Raw genomic sequence first — 23,155 nt, forward strand, 5'->3', positions numbered from 1 at the left:
GAGTAAGTTATAAACTTAATTAACACATGCTCAAAATGTAAACCCAAGAGTGAAAATTATGAACCACTGTCCAAGTTTTGCATTTATGGTCAGAGAAACAGTGGCTTCTGAATGTCACAACTTCAGCGACCTGGAAATATATAGGCAAGAAAGTTTTACTTTCACGGGGTAGAGGGGAATGGGGGGAGACTGGTTAAGAGAAACATTTCCCATACCAAAACACAAAATTAACCCTTTTTGAGTACTGTGTACCTGGTACGAGCCTAGACATTCTACAGGTATTAACCCACTTAACCCTCTGAGGGATATTCGTGTTATGGCTTCCATGATACAGATTAGAAACTGAGGCAGGATTAACTTGCTCACGGTTAACACATCTAAAAGACAGGTGGGAATGGAATCTAGGCAATTTGCCTCAAAGATCACCCTCTTCTCTACTTACACTGCCTCTCCACCTGATGGACTCTCACTTTAAAGGGAAACTAGGTCTGAACATTTACACCAAAATATAACCCCAAGCTTCACACCAAAGCCCATGATCCCGTCACCAGACATCAATGCTACTAAAATCTCTAGTGAAGACCAGAATCGCTGAGTCGAAGGGAGCCTCCTGGAACATGGCGGCTCTGCCGCCCACCTTTGACCAAGGCTCTAACCCAGCCCCATACACCTCCTCTGAAATCAGTTTCCAAGGGCTACTGCACCACAGCCTATCGACAGGGTGTGGCGAGCACGGGCAATGCTGCAGCTCAGGCTTAGCTCTGTCAGGAAACACTGGCATCCGCTCAGAGGAAGACGGGTTGTTACCAGCTATTCCCATCGAAGCTTTAAGTGGCTTGAGGTCCAAGGACTTGAATATGGCCAGGCTCCTTTCACAGAATACACAAAGTAATGTACCTTTCACTGAAAATATTTTATTTGCCTTTTGGATAGAAACAGGATTTATTTGCCAGGAAGGATGATCCCATCATACTGCAAGAGAAGAGATTTTATTTTTCTTCAGAACAGGTGGAAACAGCAAAAATCGCAGCAATGGCTAATGTTTCATTTTAGAATTCAAACCTGATACATGAACTTGGCTCTGAATCCCATGCCCACCCTGAACTGAACAGGAAGCTGGCCAGTTGTAGCTGCTACACTGTGCTCAATTGCACTACACTCTAAGAGAAAGGGGGCGCTTATTAAAGCTGTATTCCCTCTCTTTATGTTACCAGCATTCATGGCGGTGGGGAAAAAGGCCCGATCCTAGGTGTTCTTTTAAACCATTATCCCTGGAAGCCCCTACTTGCCAAGTTGCCCAAATATACATACTATCTTCACAGAAGCTACCCATCAAATGGTAAACGACTTTGCATCCCCAAATCCCAACTCCATTCACCACATTCCACCATTTCACCTGCGAGAGATCAGTTTTACCTTCTGCTGGAACCAGCGCATGGCCTCCTCTTTGCTGATTCTGTGTTTGGCCCCAATGCAGCCTGTTCTGCGTTTCTTGTCTGCGATGCTGAAACCTGGCCTACCCAGCACCTGTCCCAGGAATAACCAACAGTCACCTAGCCAGCTCAGAGTCAAAAGCAGACAGACAAGACTCACCCATTGGAGATTAGTCTTCAAGAGTCACTCTGGACCCACAATCTCAGGGCCAGATGGAACTGTTCGTTAGCAACATCCTAGACACGCTGCCACACCACAGGTTTGCTCTGGAGGCCGGAACTTGCCGCACCTCCCTGCTTCCCTACCTAACTTCTAATGGTAGCTACTCCCCAAAATTCTCCACCGCTGCTCCCCAATCTCCAAAACAGTTTTACTTAAAGTCTGAGAAGCATAAAAAAGTAGTTTTATCTCTCCCCTTGCACTTCAACTCAAAAATCCTTCTTAAATGAGGCTTGCTGTTCCCAGATTCCCAGTGAGCAACCAACTCTCATTACTGTTTGGACACACAAATCTAACAAGGCTGCTGCCATAATTCAGGTCCTACACCAGTCAGGACTTGGTTTTTGCTCTTTAGTTTGATGGTTGGGCCAAAGCACTGCAATAACACAGATGGTCATTCTTACACTGAAACCCCCACCTGAGACAAACCAGCCACATCGCCAAGCCTGCCCTCTGAATGAAAGCTACTGTCCCCCAGGGTCTAAGGGAAGGGGCTGGAAAGAGCAGTCTCAGTGCAGTCAACCCAAATTCCAAAGGCGGCTCCCAGCATTATCTCTTAAATTTTCAATTCAGTAGCTGAACGAAACGGTTTCTTCATCCACCTCTAAGCCCTATCGGTGGTTGCTAGATGCTAGACTTTAAGTTTTACAATAGCAGCAATCTCGTCTAACTAGTGTACATCCCTACAGGCGTCATAAGCAAGGCACATCTTCCAAAGGGAAAGAAGACAAGGCAGACAACAAGGCTTCAACCCATGTTCTTCAACACCTGAACATCAAAACAGCGTATGTGAAATAAAGGAGTAGCAGAATCCATGCCCCTCACAGACAAAGAGTGAAATGGATGAAATATTCATACCACATAGAAGTCCAGGCCATAGATACCGATGCTTGGGTCATATTTGATCCCCAGATCGATGTGTTCCTGGATCCCAAAACCAAAGTTTCCAGTATCTGAGAAGTTATTTTTTCGTAACTCGTACTCTCGCACCTGAGGAGATAAATGTAGCAATCACAGTTCGTTAATGCAAATGCCCCCAAAATAATTAGCTTAGCCTGCAACACTCAGCACCCAGAAATACAATTTGACCACAACCAAATTTGATATCCCCTCTACACCAAATCACATCTCAACTATGGAGTTCAAAGACCTTTCCCAACTTTGAAAGGGCAGGGAAAAACCCAGAGGAAGCACCAGAGTACAGTTTAACTCTGCCTAAAAAAAGAAGGGTCCTTTAAATTATTTTCAATTGATTTCAGGGAGACTGATTTGTTGCTCCACTCCTCTATCCATCCATTGGTTGATCTTTGCATGTGCCCTGAGCAGGACCGAACCAGCAACCCCAGGGACAATGCTCCAACCCAGTTCTATAATCTTCATACAACAGCAGGGTGGTTAACTTTCTCCTGGACTGGCATATAAAATTTCTGGCAGACTGGTGGTTGAAAAACACTGCTCTAACCAACTGAGCTAACAGGCCAGGGTAGGAAGAGTTCAGACATAGAGATGGCCCACAGGCACATGAAAAAAAAAACGCTCTGACATCTCTATAGTCATTAGGGAAAAGCAAATCAAAACCACAAAGAGGTAACACCTCACACCAGTTAGAATGACTATTATCAAAAAGAAATGTAGTAAAAAAAAAAAAAGAAATGTAGTCAGGACGAAGAGAAAAGGGAACTCTTGTGCACTGTTGGTGAGTTTGTAAATTGGTATAGCCACTGTGAATAACAGTATGGAGGTTCCTCAAAAAATTAAGACGCATGTACCCCTATGTTCACTGTAGCATTATTTACAATAACCAAGATATGTAAAACAACCCAAGAGTCCAACTCCAAGGTTGCCAACTTGAGTGTGGGCTCATCTGGTTTGAGCAAAGCTCACCAGCTTGGACCCAAGGTTGCTGGCTTGAGCAAGGGGTCACTAGCTCTACTGGAGCCCCCCAGTCAAGGAACATATGAGAAAGCAGTCAATGAACAACTAAGGTGTCACAACAAAAAATTGATGCTTCTCATCTCTCTCCCTTCCTGCCTGTCTGTCCCTCTTTCTGTATGTTACAAAAACAAACAAACTTCTAAATGCAAAAAAACCCAAATTGGTGGCTGCCAGGGAAGTGTTAAGGGGGTCAAGAGGTACAAACTTCCCATCATTGTAATTTTAGTAAATGCAATAATCATATGGTACAGCCTAAACTAATACAATGTTATATGTCAATTACACTAAAACAAAACCAAATGAAACATAAAAAGCCTGAACTGGCCCTGGCCGGTTGGCTCAGCGGTAGAGCATCGGCCTGGCGTGCAGGGAACCCGGGTTTGATTCCCGGCCAGGGCACATAGGAGAAGCGCCCATTTGCTTCTCCCACCCCCTTCCTCTCTGTCTCTCTTCCCCTCCCGCAGCCAAGGCTCCATTGGAGCAAAGATGGCCCGGGCGCTGGGGATGGCTCCTTGGCCTCTGCCCCAGGCGCTAGAGTGGCTCTGGTCGCGGCAGAGCGACGCCCCAGAGGGGCAGAGCATTGCCCCTGGTGGGCGTGCCGGGTGGATCCTGGTTGGGCGCATGCGGGAGTCTGTCTGACTGTCTCTCCCCGTTTCCAGCTTCAGAAAAATACAAAAAAAAAAAAAAAAGCCTGAACTGTGGTGGTGCAGTAGGTAAGAGTGTGGGCCTGAAATGCTGGTTTGAAACCCCAAACTTGCCAGGTCAAGGCACATACAAGTGCAACTACTATGTTTTGATGTTTCCCATGCCTTTCTCTCCTTCTCTCTCTCCTCTAAAATCAATAAAATCTTTAAAATTATATATATAGAGCCTGACTACTAGTGGCACCATAGATAGAGTGTTGACCTGGGATGCTGAGGTCCCAGGTTCAAACCTCATGGTCACTGGCTTGAGCCCAAGGTTAGTGGCTTGAGCAAGGGGTCAGAGGCTCAGCTGGAGCCCCCTGGTCAAGACACATATGAGAAGCAATCAATGAACAACTAAAGTGCCAAAACTATGAGTTGATGCTTCTTATCTCTCTCCCTTCCTGTCTATCTCTCTGAAAAAAAAGAAAAAGAAAAAAAATCAGTACATTAAGTTTAATTGCTGCCACTATAATTATGTGTTAAGCTGGTGTTCATGAGTTTCACCCCATGATGGGATCAGCCTCACCTTGAGACCTTTCTCCAAAATTTCTTCTGCCTTGGCCCCACGGACTGTGCAGTGAACGGCAATCTTTTCATTTCTTCTGATGCCAAAGGATCTGACAGTGTATCTGGCTGCAGGCAGGGGGTAACAAGGAGTTAGGTGCCGCCATACACACAGTCTATGCCCTAGTACATCATCTCCATCACTCCAAAGAGATTTAAGTGTATATCCACACTCTAAGTGGTGGTGTTCTAACCAGTGTCACCTACATCTCTTAATCGGTTTTATCTGTAACACAGAAAACAGATTTTCCAACTTCCAAGTCACTCAACCATGCTTAAGCAATTAAGAGCTCAGTCATAATACCAAAGTCTCAGGAAAAGCAGGTTCACAACCAGAATAAGCCCCTAGAAAGGAAGCTAATCATTGTGTTCACAGAACACAAAACATTAGGAAATAACAACTAATGTTTGCTAAAACCTTATTGTACCGTCACCCCCATTTTACAGATGAGATTCTGAGAGTTAACTCGTCTAAGGTCACAGTTGGTAAAAAGAGATGGTATCTGAACCCAAGGCCTTGCCATATTTCACTATCCTAAAGCAATACAACTTTACCCTGTTCTTGATGCAGCCTATATAACCATGTTTATCAGGCTTAATACCATTTCCTATTTCCCCAGCATTTCCACACTACCTCTTCTCCTACTTGGATAGTCTTTGCTTGGGCTAGTCTTAATTTCTGCTCCCATAAAACCTTGTACTCCAATGGCACAACCAATCCTAAAAAAGGAAGCTACTTCTTGGGTACCTCAGGAAGGTAACGCTTTTTTTTTTTTTTTTTTTTTTTTTTGTATTTTTCTGAAGCTGGAAACGGGGAGAGACAGTCAGACAGACTCCCGCATGCGCCCGACCGGGATCCACCCGGCACGCCCACCAGGGGCGATGCTCTGCCCCTCCGGGGTGTCGCTCTGCTGTGACCAGAGCCACTCTAGCGCCTGGGGCAGAGGCCAAGGAGCCATCCCCAGCGCCCGGGCCATCCTTGCTCCAATGGAGCCTCGGCTGTGGGAGGGGAAGAGAGAGACAGAGAGGAAGGAGGGGAGGGGGGTGGAGAAGCAAATGGGCGCTTCTCCTATGTGCCCTGGCCGGGAATCGAACCCGGGTCCCCTGCACGCCAGGCCGACGCTCTACCGCTGAGCCAACCGGCCAGAGCAGGTAACGCTTTTTAAGGGATGTCAACTGTCACTGTCAAAATGGACCCTCAGGCCCTGGCCGGTTGGCTCAGCGGTAGAGCGTCGGCCTGGCGTGCAGAGGTCCCGGGTTCGATTCCCAGCCAAGGCACACAGGAGAGGCGCCCATCTGCTTCTCCACCCCACCCCTCCCTCCTTCCTCTCTGTCTCTCTCTTCCCCTCCCACAGCCGAGGCTCCATTGGAGCGAAGATGGCCCGGGCACTGGGGATGGCTCCTCGGCCTCTGCCCCAGGCGCTAGAGTGGCTCTGGTCGCGGCAGAGCGACCCCCGGAGGGGCAGAGCATCGCCCCCTGGTGGGTAGAGCGTCGCCCCCTGGTGGGTGTGCCGGGTGGATCCCGGTCGGGCGCATGCAGGAGTCTGTCTGACTGTCTCTCCCCGTTTCCAGCTTCAGAAAAAATACAAAAAAACCCCCCGAAAAACCAAAATGGACCCTCAACTTGGCAGGAGAGTTAAGAAACACCCAGGTATATTAAGCCACCAGCCCTCTGCAGGCTTGCCATCTACCTTTGGAGAACACAGGGGTCTGGCCGGTGAGCTGCTCCAGGACCTTGGCTGCTCGGGTCAGTCTGTCTCCACTCTCCCCCACGCAGATGTTGAGACAGAGCTTGCGGATGCGAAGCTCCCGCATGGGGTTCTCCTTTTCACCTTGGTCCTGCTGTAACAGGAAGCGCAGGGTCAACACCCTCAACCCACCCTAGCTGCGTATTTATTTCTGCTCATCCTAAATCCTACCGAAGTCCTAAGAATTTAGTTTAAGTGTCCCCGGGTTTGTCTGGGAGACATCCAGGAAGACAGCTCGAGATCTTGTTTCTTCCTCCACGCACGGCGAACAGACACTTAGGGCAGGTGCCAAGTGCCAAGGTTCCAGACACTGAGGGTGAACCCCAAGAGGCTAGGCTCAACGTGCAGTGACGAGCAGCGGTCCATTAATAGGCCGATGGAGGGAAAGGGAACATAGAAATTTAACTACTGAGGAAACAGGAAACACGCGATTGTGCCACGTCCCCCATCCCATGCCGAAGCAGCTCCGAGGCTGCGGCCAAAGGCTGGCCCCCTTCCCTTTGCGGAGGTCCCGGATGACGTTCCCTACATGGACAAGTCTCAAATCCCCAGGACAGGAAACAGGTCCGGATCCCGTGTCCCAGACCCCCTCGTTCGAGCGGCTCGCTCTCGCTGAAGCCTAGGGGCCCGTGCATCTGAGCCCTCCCGGCGGCTGCCCTGAGCCTGCTCCTGGGAGGGCGGGAGGGGAGGCGACAGGGGTCGGCTCCACGCTCTCCGCCTGCATGGCTCTGAAGTTCCGACACGGCCACTATCGAGGGCTCTGTTCTCCTCGGGCCAAGGGCGAATGAGCCCGCGGGGGCTCGGGCGGCCATGGATGGAGGCGGATGAAAAAAAGCTACAAAGGGCAGCAAGTACTCACCGCCATCATGGGAAACAGGAAGAGAGAATGAAGTTTCCGGTTCAGGGCCTTATGGGCCAGGAGGCGGGCTCTTTCCCCAAGCTAACCCGAGAGATGGAGAGGAAAGAGGCGCATGTGGAGCAGCGTAGCGTCAGCTCTCCGCTCGTGGACACTGCTAGCAACTGCAGGCAACACCCGCCCGACGACCCGGACCTGGGTTTTCCAAGAATAGTTTTCAAAGTTCCCAGACTGGGTTTTACTTGAGCTTCCGGAATCCTCTCCGCCCCCCACAGTCTCAGGACCTGGTGGTGCTTGCGTGATGAGACTGCCAGAACTACATTTAATCAGGTATACAAATTATGAAGCAGATAATTTATCCTGTAATAATGTAAACAAATGGCATTTGTACAATTGGAACAGAGTGGCTTGAGTCCTGAGCTGTGAAAACAGGCAGATATGGTCCTGTCTTGGCTAGCTAATAAGCTATACGACCTTGGGCAGGTTACTAATTAAACTTCGTTCCACCTCAACTTTTATCATCTTTAAAATGGATATATGATGGCGCATTGGATAGAGCATCGGACTGGGATGCGGAGGTCCCCGGTTCAAGACCCCGAGGTTGCCAGCTTGAGCGCGGGCTCATCTGGTTTGAGCAAAGCTTACCAGCTTGGACCCAAGGTTACTGGCTTGAGCAAGGGGTTGGTTACTCTGTCTGCTGTAGCCCCACGGTCAAGGCACATATGAGAAAGCAATCATTGAATTAAGGTGTTGCGATGAAAAACTAATGATTGATGCTTCTCATCTCTCTCTGTTCCTGTCTATCTGTCCCTATCTATCCCTCTCTCTTGACTCTCTCTCTGTCTCTGTAAAAAAATAATAATAATAAAAAAATAAAATGGATACACGAGACTGAAAATTAAATGAGGTAATTGTGTAGAACACATAGTAAGTCTACAATGAGTGGTTATTCTTGTTAATATATATAAACCTGCTGTATCCAACCAACCCCTGCCTAAAGTGTTAGACATGATTTATAATTTAGCGGATCATCCTGCAGACACAAAGACGGCTTGCAGATTAGTCTGACAGACAAGGACTCCAGTCCCAGACAATAAGACGGCTCCCTGATTTACACGAAATCTTTAACAGCAGGACCCAAGGGAGTGCCAGCATCCACGTCCCAAGCTGAAGCTGACCTTGAGTCGCCAGTTTCTTTAACGGGAGCCAATGAGGAAAGAACAACATACAGGACTTTGGTGGTGAAGGAGCCAAGCCAGTTTCTTCTGCTGCCTTTTTTACCTTCTCTCACCGCTAGAGGGAGGTAGAGGCCCCTAGGCTCTATGTTGCATCCATCAGGACAAAATTGCTCTCTGGGAAACGATCTGATAGAAGAGTGCAAAGAAAAAGGGCGTCTCCTTTGAGCCTCCTCCTTCAAGTGCCCACTGCCTGGCCCAGAGCTGGGCCTCAGCCAGACCTCTAGGGGGTGGGGGGGGCAGAGCTGAGGGAGGGGCTGTTTCAAAATCTGAAATTAAGAGACAACTGAATGCAACACATGATCCTGACATGTTTTTTGGCTGTAAACCATGTTATTGGGATCAATGACAAAATCTGAATGACGTCTGTAGACTTCAGCAGTGTACTCGTGTTCATTTAATGGTAAAGGGCAGTCATAACTGTGGCTTCCTCTGAAATGGTTCAGAAAAAATTCTGTACTTCGAGGAAAAAGAATAAAGCAGATGTGGTCAATTTAAGATTTAGGGAATCTAAGTGAAGTATACATGGGACTTTGCAACTGTTCTGTAACTCTGAAATTGTCAAAGTGAAGTTAAGGAAATAATTGAAGGGAAACATGTCCCCTAGGAAGATAAAACAGAGCTCATCCTCCAAATTTTGGTCTCATTCTCTGCTCCCTGCCCCCAACTCTTTCCACTGAACTTCCCCATAATAGCTCTCACTTGACTCCAATTCCAACACCGTGTTGATGAGAATAGCTAACTTACCATGGCCAGCAGGTACCAATTCACTTGACCTTTAACGCCCCTGTGAGTCAGGTACTATTTTCCCATTTTACAGATGAATAAACAAGGCACACAGAAGTTTAGTAACTTTTAGAGACACTATTTAAATCAGGCAGTCTAATGCCAGTGTCCAATCCTGTTCTAAGAGCTGATGAATGAGGCCGGGGCCAAGAGATGCCCCAGGGTTATACCCCTTTACACCCTTTCCTCCCCATGAGCCCAGCTCTGTGGCTCTTGCATCAGCCGAGTCCCCAAAAGGAAGCAGCAGGGGCAAAATTAGCCCTGGCACCCCTCGACTCCTTTCTTACTTGAGACTTCCAGGTCAGAAGAGGCAGAGAGACAAAAAGACTCTGTGCTTTATTCGCATGCTTCAAATTCATCAGCAAAAAGAAAAACATGCCTGACTGGTGGTGGCACAGTGGATAGAGCAAAGACCTGGGAGGCTGAGGTCCCAGGTTCAAAACCCTGAGGTCGCCCTGGCTGGTTGGCTCAGCGGTAGAGCATCGGCCCTGGCATGTGGAAGTTTCAGGTTCAATTCCTGGCCAGGGCACACAGAAGAAGCGCGCCCATCTGTTTCTCCACCCTTCCCCCTCTCCTTCCTTTCTATCTCTCTCTTCCCCTACCACAGCCAAGGCTCCACTGAAACAAAGTTGGCCTGGGTGCTGAGGATGGCTCCATGGCCTCTGCCTCAGGTGCTAGAATGGCTCCAGCTGCAATGGAGCAATGCCCCAGATGGGCAGAGCATCGCCCCCTAGTGCGCATGTCGGGTGGATCCTGGTCGGGGACATATGGGAGTCTGTCTGACTGCCTCCCTGCTTTGGAAACAAACAAACAAACAAAACCCTGAGGTCGCTGGTTAAAGCACAAGCTCACCAGCTTGAGCATGGGGTCACTGCCTTGAGGGCAAAGGTCACTGGCTTGAGCCCAACATTGCTGGCTTGATTAAGGTATCACTGGCTCGTCTGGAGCACCACCACTCCCCACCCCACATCAAGGCACGTATGAGAAGCAATCAGTGAACAACTAAAGTGCCACAACTATGAGTTGATGCTTCTCATTTCTCTTCCTTCTTCCTGTTTCTCTCTCTAAAAAAAAAGAAAGAAGGAAAAACGTATTAGCAGGGGCAGGTCATGATCAGAGCAACTGCAAGGCTCTTGTCTCCTCGAGCCACTCTTTCCTTCCTAGGTGTGGCTCCACCTGGGCTGCCCCTGGCCTGGAGGGACCTAAAGTAGCCGTCACCATTTACTTCCTAGCTGCTTTCATGGTCGGCTTGGTGACTTTGCCTTCAGTCGTGACTTTTTTCTGTGCAGCTTTGGTGATTCCAATGGCCACCATCTGCACAGCAATGCAACCAACGACATAGGACATGGAGAAACAAGTGGGGAACACGGCAGGGCATGAGCTATAGGGAGATTGTGCAGGAAGTCAGGCGAACCACGTTAGTGACACTTTGGATTGTGCATATGAACTCCTTGAATTCTCAACTTGCTGAAAATCTCTTTATATCTATTTTATAGGTGACAAACAAGCAAAGAAGTTGAAAGGCACTTGGCTGTAATGGTTGGAAACCTGGAAGTCTTATACCAGCACATTTCTTCTTAGCCTCTTGACTGTTCTGCTTCCACAAGTAAAGGTCCCAGGGAAAGCCGTGCTTCTTGGGCACCCACCACATTAGTGTTCCTAGCCTTGAAGCAACTGGCACCTTCTCTGAGCTCACTATGTGTCCCCTGCCACGTTGCCCTGCCTGATGTCCTTCACCAACATGTTCTTCATGTCCAAAGCCCATGTTGTCACTGGGCAGGGCCTCAGCCAGGACCTCATGGTGCATCACCACAAACTTGACTTCCATGGTGATGTTGCAGGAGGCAAAGGCACCACCGTGCCTGGCATGAGGAAGCACATTTCCCCTGGCCCACAGGCATTGTGCCGATGCCTGAAGGGATAGAGCCACCAGGGCTGTCAGCAGCCACACCCCATGAGCTCCCGACTCCAGACAGCCCCATAGGGCATGGAATCAGCCCCAGGCAGCCCCGGTCTCGCACACAGCTTGCAGGGGCGGCCACAAGGGCTTGTCTGTAGGGTAAGCAGGGAGGATGATAGAGTCCAGTGCTGCCAGAGCATCATACTCTCCTTCCTGGTGACCTTCCAGGCTCTGAACCAGTGTACCTGGAAAAGCCACCAAATATATACCTCACAGCCCCTAGAGAGCTTGGTCCAGGCACCAGCCTGCACTTAACAGAGGGTCTCATGTCACTTCTGTATGCATTCTGAGCCTCTGCTTTCTCATCTGTGAGACAGCGACATCACCACCTACCTGGCAGTCCCCTGTAATGGCCCACGTAGAGACACAAAGGACCACACACAATCCACCGACCACAATGCTGACCTGTACTATGCACCCACTAAACAGTGGCGATCACAGTTAATCTCTCAGGCGTTGCCCCTGAGTTGAAAAGCAGAGATTCTGAGAAACTCAAATAGGTCTCATTCCATCTGCTCATTACACCGGCGAGGAAACAGATCCCTTTCCCTATCGGGACTTGTTTACCTACAGCAAAGTTAAGCAAGCATCAGGAGTAAGAAGGAAAACAAGACCCAAATAGTCTGGTACTCGTGCCTTCTCAAGACCGAGGCACCTCCATCAGAGGTGCCCCAAACAGGTGCCGCAGGGGCTGCAAAGGACTTCCCCAAGGCAACAGACTGGGAAGCACTGGCAGCATCGTTGTGTTTAGGACCTTCTAGGGAGGTGGCTTTTAGAATGACAGTGCATATATGCATGCCTTTTGAGCAGACATGGTATTCACTCCTCTAAAAGTCCCAGCCAAAGCACATCAGAGACGTCATTTCTGCCCTGAAAAGCCACATATTAGTTCACTCAAAATACAGGACAAAAGGTACAGAAAGAACCAAGGCGGTTAAAGTTAAAGGCCAAGTGGGAGGCCAGCCCCTCAAAGCTCCAGGTCGGGCACAGTATCAGAAACCCAGTAACGTTTCTCCTTTCCAGCCATAGGTCCTTGAGTGAGTAAATCTCGAGGCTTTGAACCTTAGTGTCCCATCAGTGTCAAGGGAAACACCAGGCTCTTCCTCACGACTGGAAATTAAAGGCAGAGCCTGGAGAGGGGCCCTGACGTCACTCGCACAGCAAGCTGGCAGTGATCGCACGCAGTCCTTGGTGAGACCCTTGGAGGAGGGAGGAGGCAGTGACTGCGTGGAAGGTTGGGACGGGGGAGCAGGGACGGCTTCGGTGGGTGGGGAAGCGGGCTGCAGCCAGGGATATCCCCCGTGGGAAGAAAACAGACTATGCAGCACAGAAGCCGCCCAGAACACCTCCTGTCTCACGGACTCAAAACCTGGGGGCCGAAAGCAGAAAGCTGCTGTTCTTATTAACGCTCAACTCGAGAAGTGGGGAGAAGATGGGAGGAAGATAGGAGGCCTTGAAAAAAATTAACAATCATTTTTATATAAATAAATCAAACTTATAAGAAAAAAAATTCCTCTTTTTACAGAGGGGACAATTGAGGATCAGAAGAAGGTTGCCCAAGGCCCAAGTTGATGATGAGTCCAATTCCACACTCAAACATTAGCCTCATCAGCAAGGATGAATTCTTCCATTAGTTTGATGAACTTGTCAACTCATTGGCTCTGTGCCAACTCAGGCCTGCATAAGCCTATAAGATCAGCCTCACCCCCATCTTAAAGATGAGGAAACTGAGGTCTCCAACATCACAGGTATTTCTTGAGAGCTGAGTCTAAACCCTAAATCTCTCTAGTCCACTGACTGAATACCTTGTTTTCTTTTTAGCATCCAGAACATAGTAGGTGCTTAGTAAATTCTCGAAAGGACATAAGAATAAATCCCTTTCTCTTGCTAGTTGAAGTATGTGACAATACTTTGGGTGTGGGGAAATGGGCACCAAAGCTTCAGGTTCCTGTCACAATGGAAGAGTCCCCCTTGACCACCCGATATGAAGGAACTCTACCCTATCGTGTCCCTTTACCCTTTTGCTTTCTTAGTACCTGTCATCATCCATCTGCCCTGCCCCCAACAAGACTAAGTGCCCTGAGCAGAGTCGCCTCATTCACCGGAGCACCCTCAGCACCAAGGACAGTACCCAGCATGCACCTGTTCAAACGCTGTAGGAATGAACATTGCCAATGGCAATACCAAACCTTCTCAAGGACAATTGGGCAGTATATGTCAGAAGATTCCAAAATAATGCCTATCCTTTGTTTCACTAGGAATTTATATTAATTAAATTATGGAGGACACATGCAAAGATGTATTTATTTGCCTAAGTGGTGGTGGCACAGTGGATAGATCTATGACCAGGAATGATGAGGTCGCCAGTTTGAAATCCAGGGTCGCTGGCTTGAGTGTGGTGTCCTCACTGGCTTGAGTACAGGGTCGTTGACATGATCCCAAGGTCACCAACTTGAGCCCCAGGTCACCGGTCCAATCCTCTGTCAAGGCATGTACAAGAAGCAATCTATGCACAACCAAGTGAAGCAACGAATTGATGCTTCTTTCACTCTCTTTCTTTCTCCTTTCCTCTCTCTTTCCCTTCTTCTCTCTTCCCCCACCTAAAATAAAAGGCTTGTGGCAGTTTTTAATAAAATTAGAAGCAAGTGAACTTGGGCTATTATCTACACTCTGTCCCAGTTTTCTTATTTTATGTGGGAATAAAAGGCCTTCTTCATGGGGTTGTGTATACGTAAAGTGCTTAGTCTGTAGTTTTGCATGTGATTTCTCAAATCATTAATCACCACTTTCACACAGCTAATAAGCAGCAGAGCTAGGATTTGAACCCAAGGCATGAGACTCTAAAGTTCAAGTTCTTAACCACTACCCTTAAATAGTAGATATGGCTGATAATTACCCCTGGATCCCTGGGTGACTTGAACTTCTTTCAGCTCCTGGGCATTTGTTCATTTCAGTTCCAATTAGAGCACTGTGTTAGGCCCTGAGGGCAGAGTGGAGAACAGGACAGACCAGAGACCAGGTGTCTTTGTTGAAAAAACTAATTAGATTAATAGATAGAACTAGAATCCAGGTGTCCTGACTTTGGCTACTGCAGAAAACAGTCCATCCTAGTTTAGAATATACATTAGATAAACAGTGCTCAAATAGTAGTCTGGGGACCCCTGATGGTCCCTGAGACCCTTTAGAGTTTGCAAGGTCAAAACTATTTTCATATTAAGACATTATTTGCCTTTTCCTCTCTCATTGTCTCACAAGTACAACAATGGTGTTTTCTAGAGACTACACAATGTAAAATCAACAGATCAACTGCACAATCAGATGTGAGAATCAGGTTGTCTGCTATTAAGCCAGAAATTAAAGGTATCTGCAAAAATATAAAACAACGTCACCCTTCTAAGTATCCTTTCTAGAATTAATTACAGCAGTGGGAGAGTCTCTGGGGTGGGCTGAGGTGGCCAGGATGCTGGGGCACACACGGGGTTTGGGCAGCTGCTATTTCTCAACCAGAGGAGAAATATTTCCATAGTTTACCAACTGGTACCACTGGGCTGCATATCTTTAATACCAGTTTGTTGTTTTTTTTTCTGAAGCTGGAAACGGGGAAGTAGTCAGACAGAATCCCGCATGCGCCCGACCGGGATCCACCCAGCACGCCCACCAGGGGGCACCGCTCTGTCGCAACCAGAGCCACTCTAGCGCCTGGGGCAGAGGCCAAGGAGCCATCCCCAGTGCCCGGGTCATCTTTTTGCTCCAATGGAGCCTCGGCTGCGGGAGGGGAAGAGAGAGACAGAAAGGAAGGGGGGGGGGATGGAGAAGCAGATGGGCGCCTCTCCTGTGTGCCCTGGCCGGGAATCGAACCCGGGACTCCTGCACGCCAGGCCGACGCTCTACCACTGAGCCAACCGGCCAGGGCCTCTTTAATACCAGTTTTAAAAGCTGAAAAAGTTTAAAGGTTGCCACTGCTTGATAAAGTAAGAGCTGGGAGTTGGGGTTTGGTTTGAGCCCTTCTGCTTGAGCACAGGTCCCTGGAGTGCCTACATGTGAGTCCCAGGACATGCTGGAGACCGCTGAGGTAGCTGGGGGCGCCAGGGGGCTGTGCAGGGAAGAGACCACCAGCCCTGTGTCCAGACTTGCTTGTGGCTGAAGTAGCCGAGCATCTGGCTGATCAGGAGGCCACAGAAGGTGCTAAGCAGGAGGCCGCATGTGTCTGAGCTCCAGTTGTGCACAGGAACCTAGAATGTGGGAGGGTTGGAGAGACCTTGGATGAGGTCCTGCCACTAACCAGGCCCCTCACCCACTCCAGCTTACTCAGCCAAGGTCAGACAATTCATGCCCTAGGGCTGTCACCAAGCCCCTCACACACCCTGCCTGCCACACATACACAGTTCATACCCACAATGACAGGTACATGACCCCCAGGCACCAGGACCCTTTGTTCCTCGCTCCCAGCCTGATGTTCGTTCCAATATCCTGTTGCCCCTTTCTTTCTACTTTCCATCAGTCCCTTCCTCCTGGGCTCAGATTCCAGCTTCATACTTACTTGACCTTGGGTACATTACTCAAACTCTGATACTGTAGATGAGGTAATAACTCTTCCCACCTCTGAGAGGGTTAAGGATGATATTCCCACAAAGCAGCTAACTACCTCTGGGCCTGCCTCTCAGCAGTGGGAATTCAGCTGTCATCATTCACATTCACCTTGGCCTTGCTCTGGCCCCGCCCTCTGCCTTCCGGAGGGGCGTGGCCTCTTCCTCTCCCAGCTGACTGTCCCTGCTTCTACCTGGACCTCCTTTCTTTTTCTCAAACCTTCCCTCCTTCCTGAGCTTGAGACCCAGAACAGCGGAGAGGTTAGAGAGGGAGAAAGGGCAGCCATTCCCCAAAGGAAATGCTGCCTGGCTAAGATTCCTGAGTGGGGAGCAGCTTCTGCCCAGCCTGAGAACCCAGCGTAACCCAACCCGCGCAGACCCTGAAGTAAACTCTGCCAGTCAAAAAAAAAAACCCCGCCCAGGCTCACCTGGGCAGGTCGGGCCACTACCTGAAGCTGCTTCCCCATCTGTGAATCAGAAAGGGAGAGCACTGGCCTAGATGCTCCTAAGATGCCCTTAGGGGACACTCTGGGGGCTGAATCCACACTGGGGACAGGCTGGATGTGGCAAATATTTCATGGACATGAATTTGAATCCTGGGTTCTCCTCTACTTCTCTGAGTCATCTTGAAGAAGTCACTTCTCCTGATTGAGCCTTGGTCTTCTCATTGGTAAATTGAGGTCAAACAACAATCCCTTTCTACTAGCCCAGAGGTAGTCAACCTTTTTATACCTACCGCCCACTTTTCTATCTCTGTTAGTAGTAAAATTTTCTAACCGCCCACCGGTTCCACAGTAATGGTGATTTATAAAGTAGGGAAGTAACTTTACTTTATAAAATTTATAAAGCAGAGTTACAGCAAGTTAAAGCATATAATAATACCAAGTACTTTATGTCAGATTTTTGCTAAGTTTGGCAGAATAAATCTTTATAAAATAACTTACTATAGTTAAATCTATCTTTTTATTTATATATACTTTGGTTGCTCCGCTATCACCCACCATGAAAGCTGGAACGCCCACTAGTGGGCGGTAGGGACCAGGTTGACTACCACTGTACTAGCCTCTCAAGACTGTTGGAGGAAACAACGTCCAGGAAAGGGACAGAAAAAAAGAATTGTGTCTGACAAGCTGGGAAATTAGCACCTTTCCATCATCAGCTGAGTTTCACATCTTGGTCAGCAGGCGGTGCTATTGTAGCGCTAAGTATCTCAACCCCAGGTCTCCCTTCAATTATGCTCCCAACCCATTGCTGCCTGCCTGTGCTTGGATGGGAACATATATATGTTGTATGTGGCAAAGCTCAGTTTTTAGCGTGTTAATTAAGATTTCGGACTTTGGAGCCAATTGACCCAACTAGACGTATTCTACTCCTTTAAAAAGGAAATGTGACTTTGCTTAACCTCTCTGAACTTCAGTATCCCCATTTGTAAAATGAGGATGACGCCTCCACTTTTGGAGTTAGGCAGGATTGATTTGATCTACCTTGCAAAGGCTCCTGCAGCGCCTGCGGGGAGTCAGTGCTCAGTAACCTGGCCCCTACAACTGGCCTGGGAGAGCAAGGCAACGTCTCCTTCCCACCTGCTCTCCCCAAATCTGCCCAAATTGAGCCACGCCTGTTACCTCTGTCCACTCGTGTCACTAGGCTTTCACTCCTGTCCTCTCCCCTCTGTCTGGAATAGTTTTCTTCTCCGTGTTTCATGACTTCCTAGAAAATTTGGGACCTGTTGGGTTTTTTTCCTAATGGCATTTTTTTTTTTTTTATAATAATTTTATTTTTTTAATGGGGTGACATCAATAAATCAGGATACATATATTCAAAGATAACAAGTCCAGGTTATCTTGTCGTTCAATTATGTTGCATACCCACCACCCAAAGTCAGATTGTCCTCTGTCACCTTCTATCTTGTTTTCTTTGTGCCCCTCCCACCCCCTATCCCTCTCCCATTCCCCCCTCCCCCCCGTAACCACCACACTCTTATCAATGTCTCTTAGTTTCACTATTATGTCCCACCTACGTATGGAATAATACAGTTCCTGTTTTTTTCTGATTTACTTATTTCGCTTCGTATCATGTTATCAAGATCCCACCATTTTGCTGTAAATGTTCCGATGTCATCATTTCTTATGGCTGAGTAGTATTCCATAGTGTATATGTGCCACATCTTCTTTATCCAGTCATCTATTGATGGGCTTTTTGGTTGTTTCCATGTCCTGGCCACTGTGAACAATGCTGCAATAAACATGGGGCTGCATGTGTCTTTACGTATCAATGTTTCTGAGTTTTGGGGATATATACCCAGTAGAGGGATTGCTGGGTCATAAGGTAGTTCTATTTTCAGTTTTTTGAGGAACCACCATACTTTCTTCCATAATGGTTGTACTACTTTACATTCCCACCAACAGTGTATGAGGGTTCCTTTTTCTCCACAGCCTCTCCAACATTTGCTATTACCTGACTTGCTAATAACAGCTAATCGAACAGGTGTGAGGTGGTATCTCATTGCCGTTTTGATTTGCATTTCTCTAATAGCTAAAGAAGATGAGCATCTTTTCATATATCTGTTGGCCATTTGTATTTCTTCCTGGGAGAAGTGTCTATTCATATCCTCTTCCCATTTTTTTATTGGATTGTTTGTTTGTTTGTTGTTGAGTTTTATGAGTTCTTTGTATATTTTGGATATTAGGCCCTTATCTGAGCTGTTGTTTGAAAATATCATTTCCCATTTAGTTGGCTTTCTGTTTATTTTGTTATCAGTTTCCCTTGCTGAGCAAAAACTTCTTAGTCTGATGTAGTCCCATTCATTAATTTTTGCCTTCACTTCTCTTGCCATTGGAGTCAAATTCATAAAATGCTCTTTAAAACCCAGGTCCATGAGTTGAGTACCTATGTCTTCTTCTATGTACTTCCTAATGGCATTTTAAATCTTATTAAGATATAATTTATATATCCTAAGAACTTACTTGTTTTGAGTGGACTGTTCTATGCTTTTCAGTGAGTCTACCAAGTTGTGCTCAAGACCTGATTTTTAAAATCCTGTATCTTAAATTTGACTTCACTCCAGAGTCCAGACCCTTTACCCAGTGCTCCTTGGACATTGCCACTGGGCTGGCCCCTGACCCCTCTAACTCAGTACATCCCCAGCCAAATGCATCATTGTCTTCCCCTCCCTTCTTCTCTTCCAGGGTTTCCCACCTCCCTTCTGGGCTTCTTTATGCCAGCAGTTCCATCTTTCTTCCCTGTGTTCTCAGCACTTTGCCTAGTACCTGGCACTCAGTAGATGTTCAATAAAAATTTGTTCTCTGCATGAATAAAACAAACAGCATCATCCTGCTACACAAGTGTGACCACTCACCACTCACATCCCACCTGCCAGCCACCCTGTTCTTTCTATTTTGGAACTGTCTGTCCAACCCTGTCTGCTCCAGCCCTGTGCCATGGCATGGCCTCTTTCCTACACTCCCCCCATACCCTGCCTCAGTCTCTCCTTCTTGTTTTTCTCCTTTTATCTGGTCCCGGAGTGACTTCTCAAAAAAAGCTCATCTGATCTCATCATTCTCACCTTAAGAATGTGCTACCCATTCTGCTGCAGTGAGGTCCAGATCCCCTATCCCGACACAGGCAGCCCCACAGGATTTAGTCCCAGTCCATCTCTCCAGCCACAACCTCATCCCTCTTCCCTCTCCAACTCTTCCAGGTTCTAGTCACCCCAGACCACAAGAGTGGTGTGACACCATCGCTAACAGGCAGGTCTGGAGTTGGCCCGGCTGTAGTTGACAACCCCACGGCAGCAACCCTTTGAGCCTGTTCCCTCATTTGCAATATAAGAGTGATAATAGCACAGACCTCGTAGGGGTGTTGTAGGGATCACATGAGATGATGAAGTAAAACACTTGGAACAGGCCTGGCACGTGGCCAGCACTCAACAAACGTTAGTTTCATTTCACTGCAGGCTCCCCAAGCACACACAAAAGTTTTGCTCCTCAGGGTTCAGCTATGGAGACCATCTTTCTCATTTCTGTCCACCAGGGGCGCTGCAACCCGTTCCACTGCCCATGGCCGATCTGCTCCATCTGGGAGGCCTGCCACAGGCCCCTCAAGTCAGCTTTAATCAGACCTTCCTCATTCACAGAACTGATCACTGTAGGACCCCTTTGCCACCTCTCCGAGGGCAAATACAACATGTCATTTTTCCCCCATCAAGCTATCAAGTCTCTCCCTTTCTCTGCATCCTCACTGCTACCCTCCCTTCCACCAGCCACCATTGTGTCCACCTTGCTTCCATTCCGCCCCTTCAGTGTTCTTCCCTGAATGAACTCTGCTCCCACTCCCCCTCCCCTGCAACCCTTCAGTGGCCCCCAAGCATGGTCCACCAGACCCTGCGAGCTCTGCCCCCTCCCTAGTCACATAATGGGTTGCAAGACACTCTGGCCCAGAAGTGTTCCTCCTCCCACCTCAGGGCCTTTGCACATACTAGTTTTTTTTCCCACCCGGACCCATTTTCCCCACCTATTCACTTCTTATTAAACCCCTTCAGATCCTGATCTCTTCAGAGACATCACTTCTGATTCTCCCATCTCCATTAAATCAAGATCCCCCATGACATGTTTTCATAGCACTGTGTGCTTCCACCTCTTAACCCTTATCACAGTTTGTAATTATATGTATGGGTGGCTATTTGATGAATATCTGCTCACCCACTGCCTTTGAAAACTTCCTGAGAGTTGAGGCGAGGCTGTCTTGTTCCATTTCTCCCTGGTGGCCTGGCATATACCAGTGGAATGGCTGAATGGAGTTTGGCTATTTCCTTAGTGTCCCCTCTTTATCCTTGTCAGGTCCACAAGGTAAGGACCATAATCCTGCCTGACCAGGTGGTGGCGCAGTGGATAGAGCGTCGGACTGGGATGCAGAGGACCCAGGTTCGAGAACCCGAGGTCGCCAGCTTAAGTGTGGGCTCATCTGGTTTGAGCAAGGCTCACCAGCTTGGACCCAAGGTCGCTGGCTTGAGCAAGGGGTTACTCGGTCTGCTGAAGGCCCACGGTCAAGACACATATGAGAAAGCAATCAATGAACAACTAAGGTGTCGCAACGAAAAACTAATGATTGATGCTTCTCATCTCTCTTCGTTCCTGTCTGTCTGTCCCTATCTATCCCTCTCTCTGACTCTCTCTCTGTCACTGTAAAAAATAATTAATTTTTTTTAAAAGGACCATAATCCATGACAGACCCCTTCCCCACCTTGGCCTGGAACATACTAGGGGGTCCACAGATGTGACATGGATGAATGATAACATCTTTTTCTGGTCCTTCTAAGGTTGATATTTTAACTATGCTTAAAAAAATGATGATATGTTATGACAAAATAATATCCAGTGTGGTCATTGGAACTGGCTATCACTACCCTGTTATTCCCCCAGAAGAGCATGTTCTTTGACCATGAACATCTCTGCAGACTGTGCAGTTCACCTTCCCAGTCCTGATCCACCATGTGGAATCAGCAGGGCAGTGCCACTATTTTTTCATTTTTACAGAAGAGAAAATGGAGGTTTAGACAGATTAAGTGACATGCTCAGAAGAGGCTGAGCTGGAGCTCAAACACAAGTTTTCTGTGTCCAAGCCCTGTGAATTTCCACCCCATGCCTCCCAAGCCTGGACATTGAGCTCCATGTGGACAGACATCACACAGTGTCACCCCACTGTACCAGGTTGCTAGTGCAGTGCCTGGTCAGGAAGGAAGGGCACAATGGCTGGCAAGTGAATGCACGAGTGAAGGAATGCCCCCGTGCTGCAGGGGCCAGACCCCAGACCATCCCCTGCCAGAAACCACCCAGAGATGCTTCTTCCAGTCAGGAGGACTCTCTCTCAGAGCCCAGAGTGGGAGGAGGGAAATGGGTCAGGCAAGAGGAAGAAACGTCATGCACAACAGCACCTCCTGAGCACAGCACTTTAGTTGTTGTTGTTATTTTTTGGTAAGAGTTCATTTGAGTCAAACTAATGACATATGCCAAGGAGCAAGATTTCAAATGTTCTTTAGCACTTTACAGTTTGCAAAGCCTTCACACTTGCTGGCTCTTACTGAGATCTCAAAAGAGCTCTGCAAGTAGCAAGGGAGAACAAACAAACAAACCAACAGGAAAGAAAGAAGAACTTTTCTTCCCCTCTTTGCAAGGCCAACCTGTATTCTTTGTAAACAACTTAAGAACTGTGTTGCCCAATCCAGTAGCCACTTACTGCCTGTGTCTCTTTAAGTTTAAAGTAATCAAAATGAAATGAAATGGAAAAAGTCAATTCCTCAGTCTCACTAGCCACATTTAAAGTGCTCAGTAGTTTAGTTGATTAGAGTGTCACTCTGATAAGCCAAGGTTGTGGGTTCGACCTCTGGTCAGGGCACATGCAAGAATCAACCAACGGCCTGGCCTGTGGTGGTGCAGTGGATAGAGCATTGGCCCGGAATGCTGAGGTCGCCGGTTCAAAACCCTGGGCTTGCCTGGTCAGGGCACATATGAGAAGCAACTGCTGTGAGCTGATGCTTCCTGCTTCTCCTCTCTCTTCTTCTGTTTCTCCCTCTCTTTCCTCTCTCTAAAAATCAATAAATTTTTTTAAAAAAGAATCGACCAACGAATGCATAAATAAGTAGAACAACAAATTGATGTTTCTCTCTCTCCCTTCCTTCCTCTCTCTCTCTCAAATCAATAAATTAAAATAAAATAAAATAAAGTTCTCAGTAGCCACATGTGGCAAGTGTCCACCATATTGGACAGTGCAGCTACAGAACATTTCCATCACTGCAGAAAGCTCCATGGGACAAACTGAGTTATGACACACACATAAGCAAGAGGAAGGAGGAAAACACCTGTAGTTCCATTTCCCAAAGAAAACTACTGCTCACATTTTGGCGTGGATAGTTCCAGTTTTTTCTATGGCCAGTCATTGTATATAGTTTTGTTTTCCAAAAATGACTTAATACTGTACAAACTGTTTTATGGCCTATTTATTTTTTACTTATCAAAGTACTATATATATCTTTTCTATAACACTTTTTTTTTAAACACTAGCACAGTATTTGGTGACTAGCACAATTAATTTATCCAATTTTCTATTCACAGGTATTTGTGTTATCTTCCTTTAAAAAAACAAAAGCTATCA

General features: G+C 47.6%; 1 protein-coding gene and 1 long non-coding RNA gene across 2 annotated transcripts; one reads left to right on the forward strand and one right to left on the reverse strand.

Annotated features, from left to right (window-relative positions):
* Positions 1-894: 894 nt before the first annotated feature.
* On the reverse strand, positions 895-7,586 carry RPL11 (ribosomal protein L11). The gene is made up of 6 exons (XM_066270126.1): positions 7,446-7,586; positions 6,530-6,680; positions 4,801-4,907; positions 2,512-2,643; positions 1,417-1,527; positions 895-972 (listed from the first exon to the last, which is right to left on the reverse strand). Exons 1-6 carry the CDS (start codon positions 7,452-7,454, stop codon positions 943-945), a joined length of 540 nt encoding a protein of 179 aa, XP_066126223.1. The 5' UTR covers positions 7,455-7,586; the 3' UTR covers positions 895-942.
* Positions 7,587-7,634: 48 nt separating this feature from the next.
* Positions 7,635-14,053, forward strand: LOC136331520 (uncharacterized). Its single transcript, XR_010730497.1, has 3 exons — positions 7,635-7,772; positions 10,960-12,614; positions 12,949-14,053. It is a non-coding gene; the product is annotated as an uncharacterized lncRNA (long non-coding RNA).
* The last annotated feature ends 9,102 nt before the right edge of the window (positions 14,054-23,155 follow it).

The sequence above is a fragment of the Saccopteryx bilineata genome, chromosome 3, assembly GCF_036850765.1.
Source record: "Saccopteryx bilineata isolate mSacBil1 chromosome 3, mSacBil1_pri_phased_curated, whole genome shotgun sequence".
Lineage (NCBI taxonomy): Eukaryota > Metazoa > Chordata > Mammalia > Chiroptera > Emballonuridae > Saccopteryx > Saccopteryx bilineata.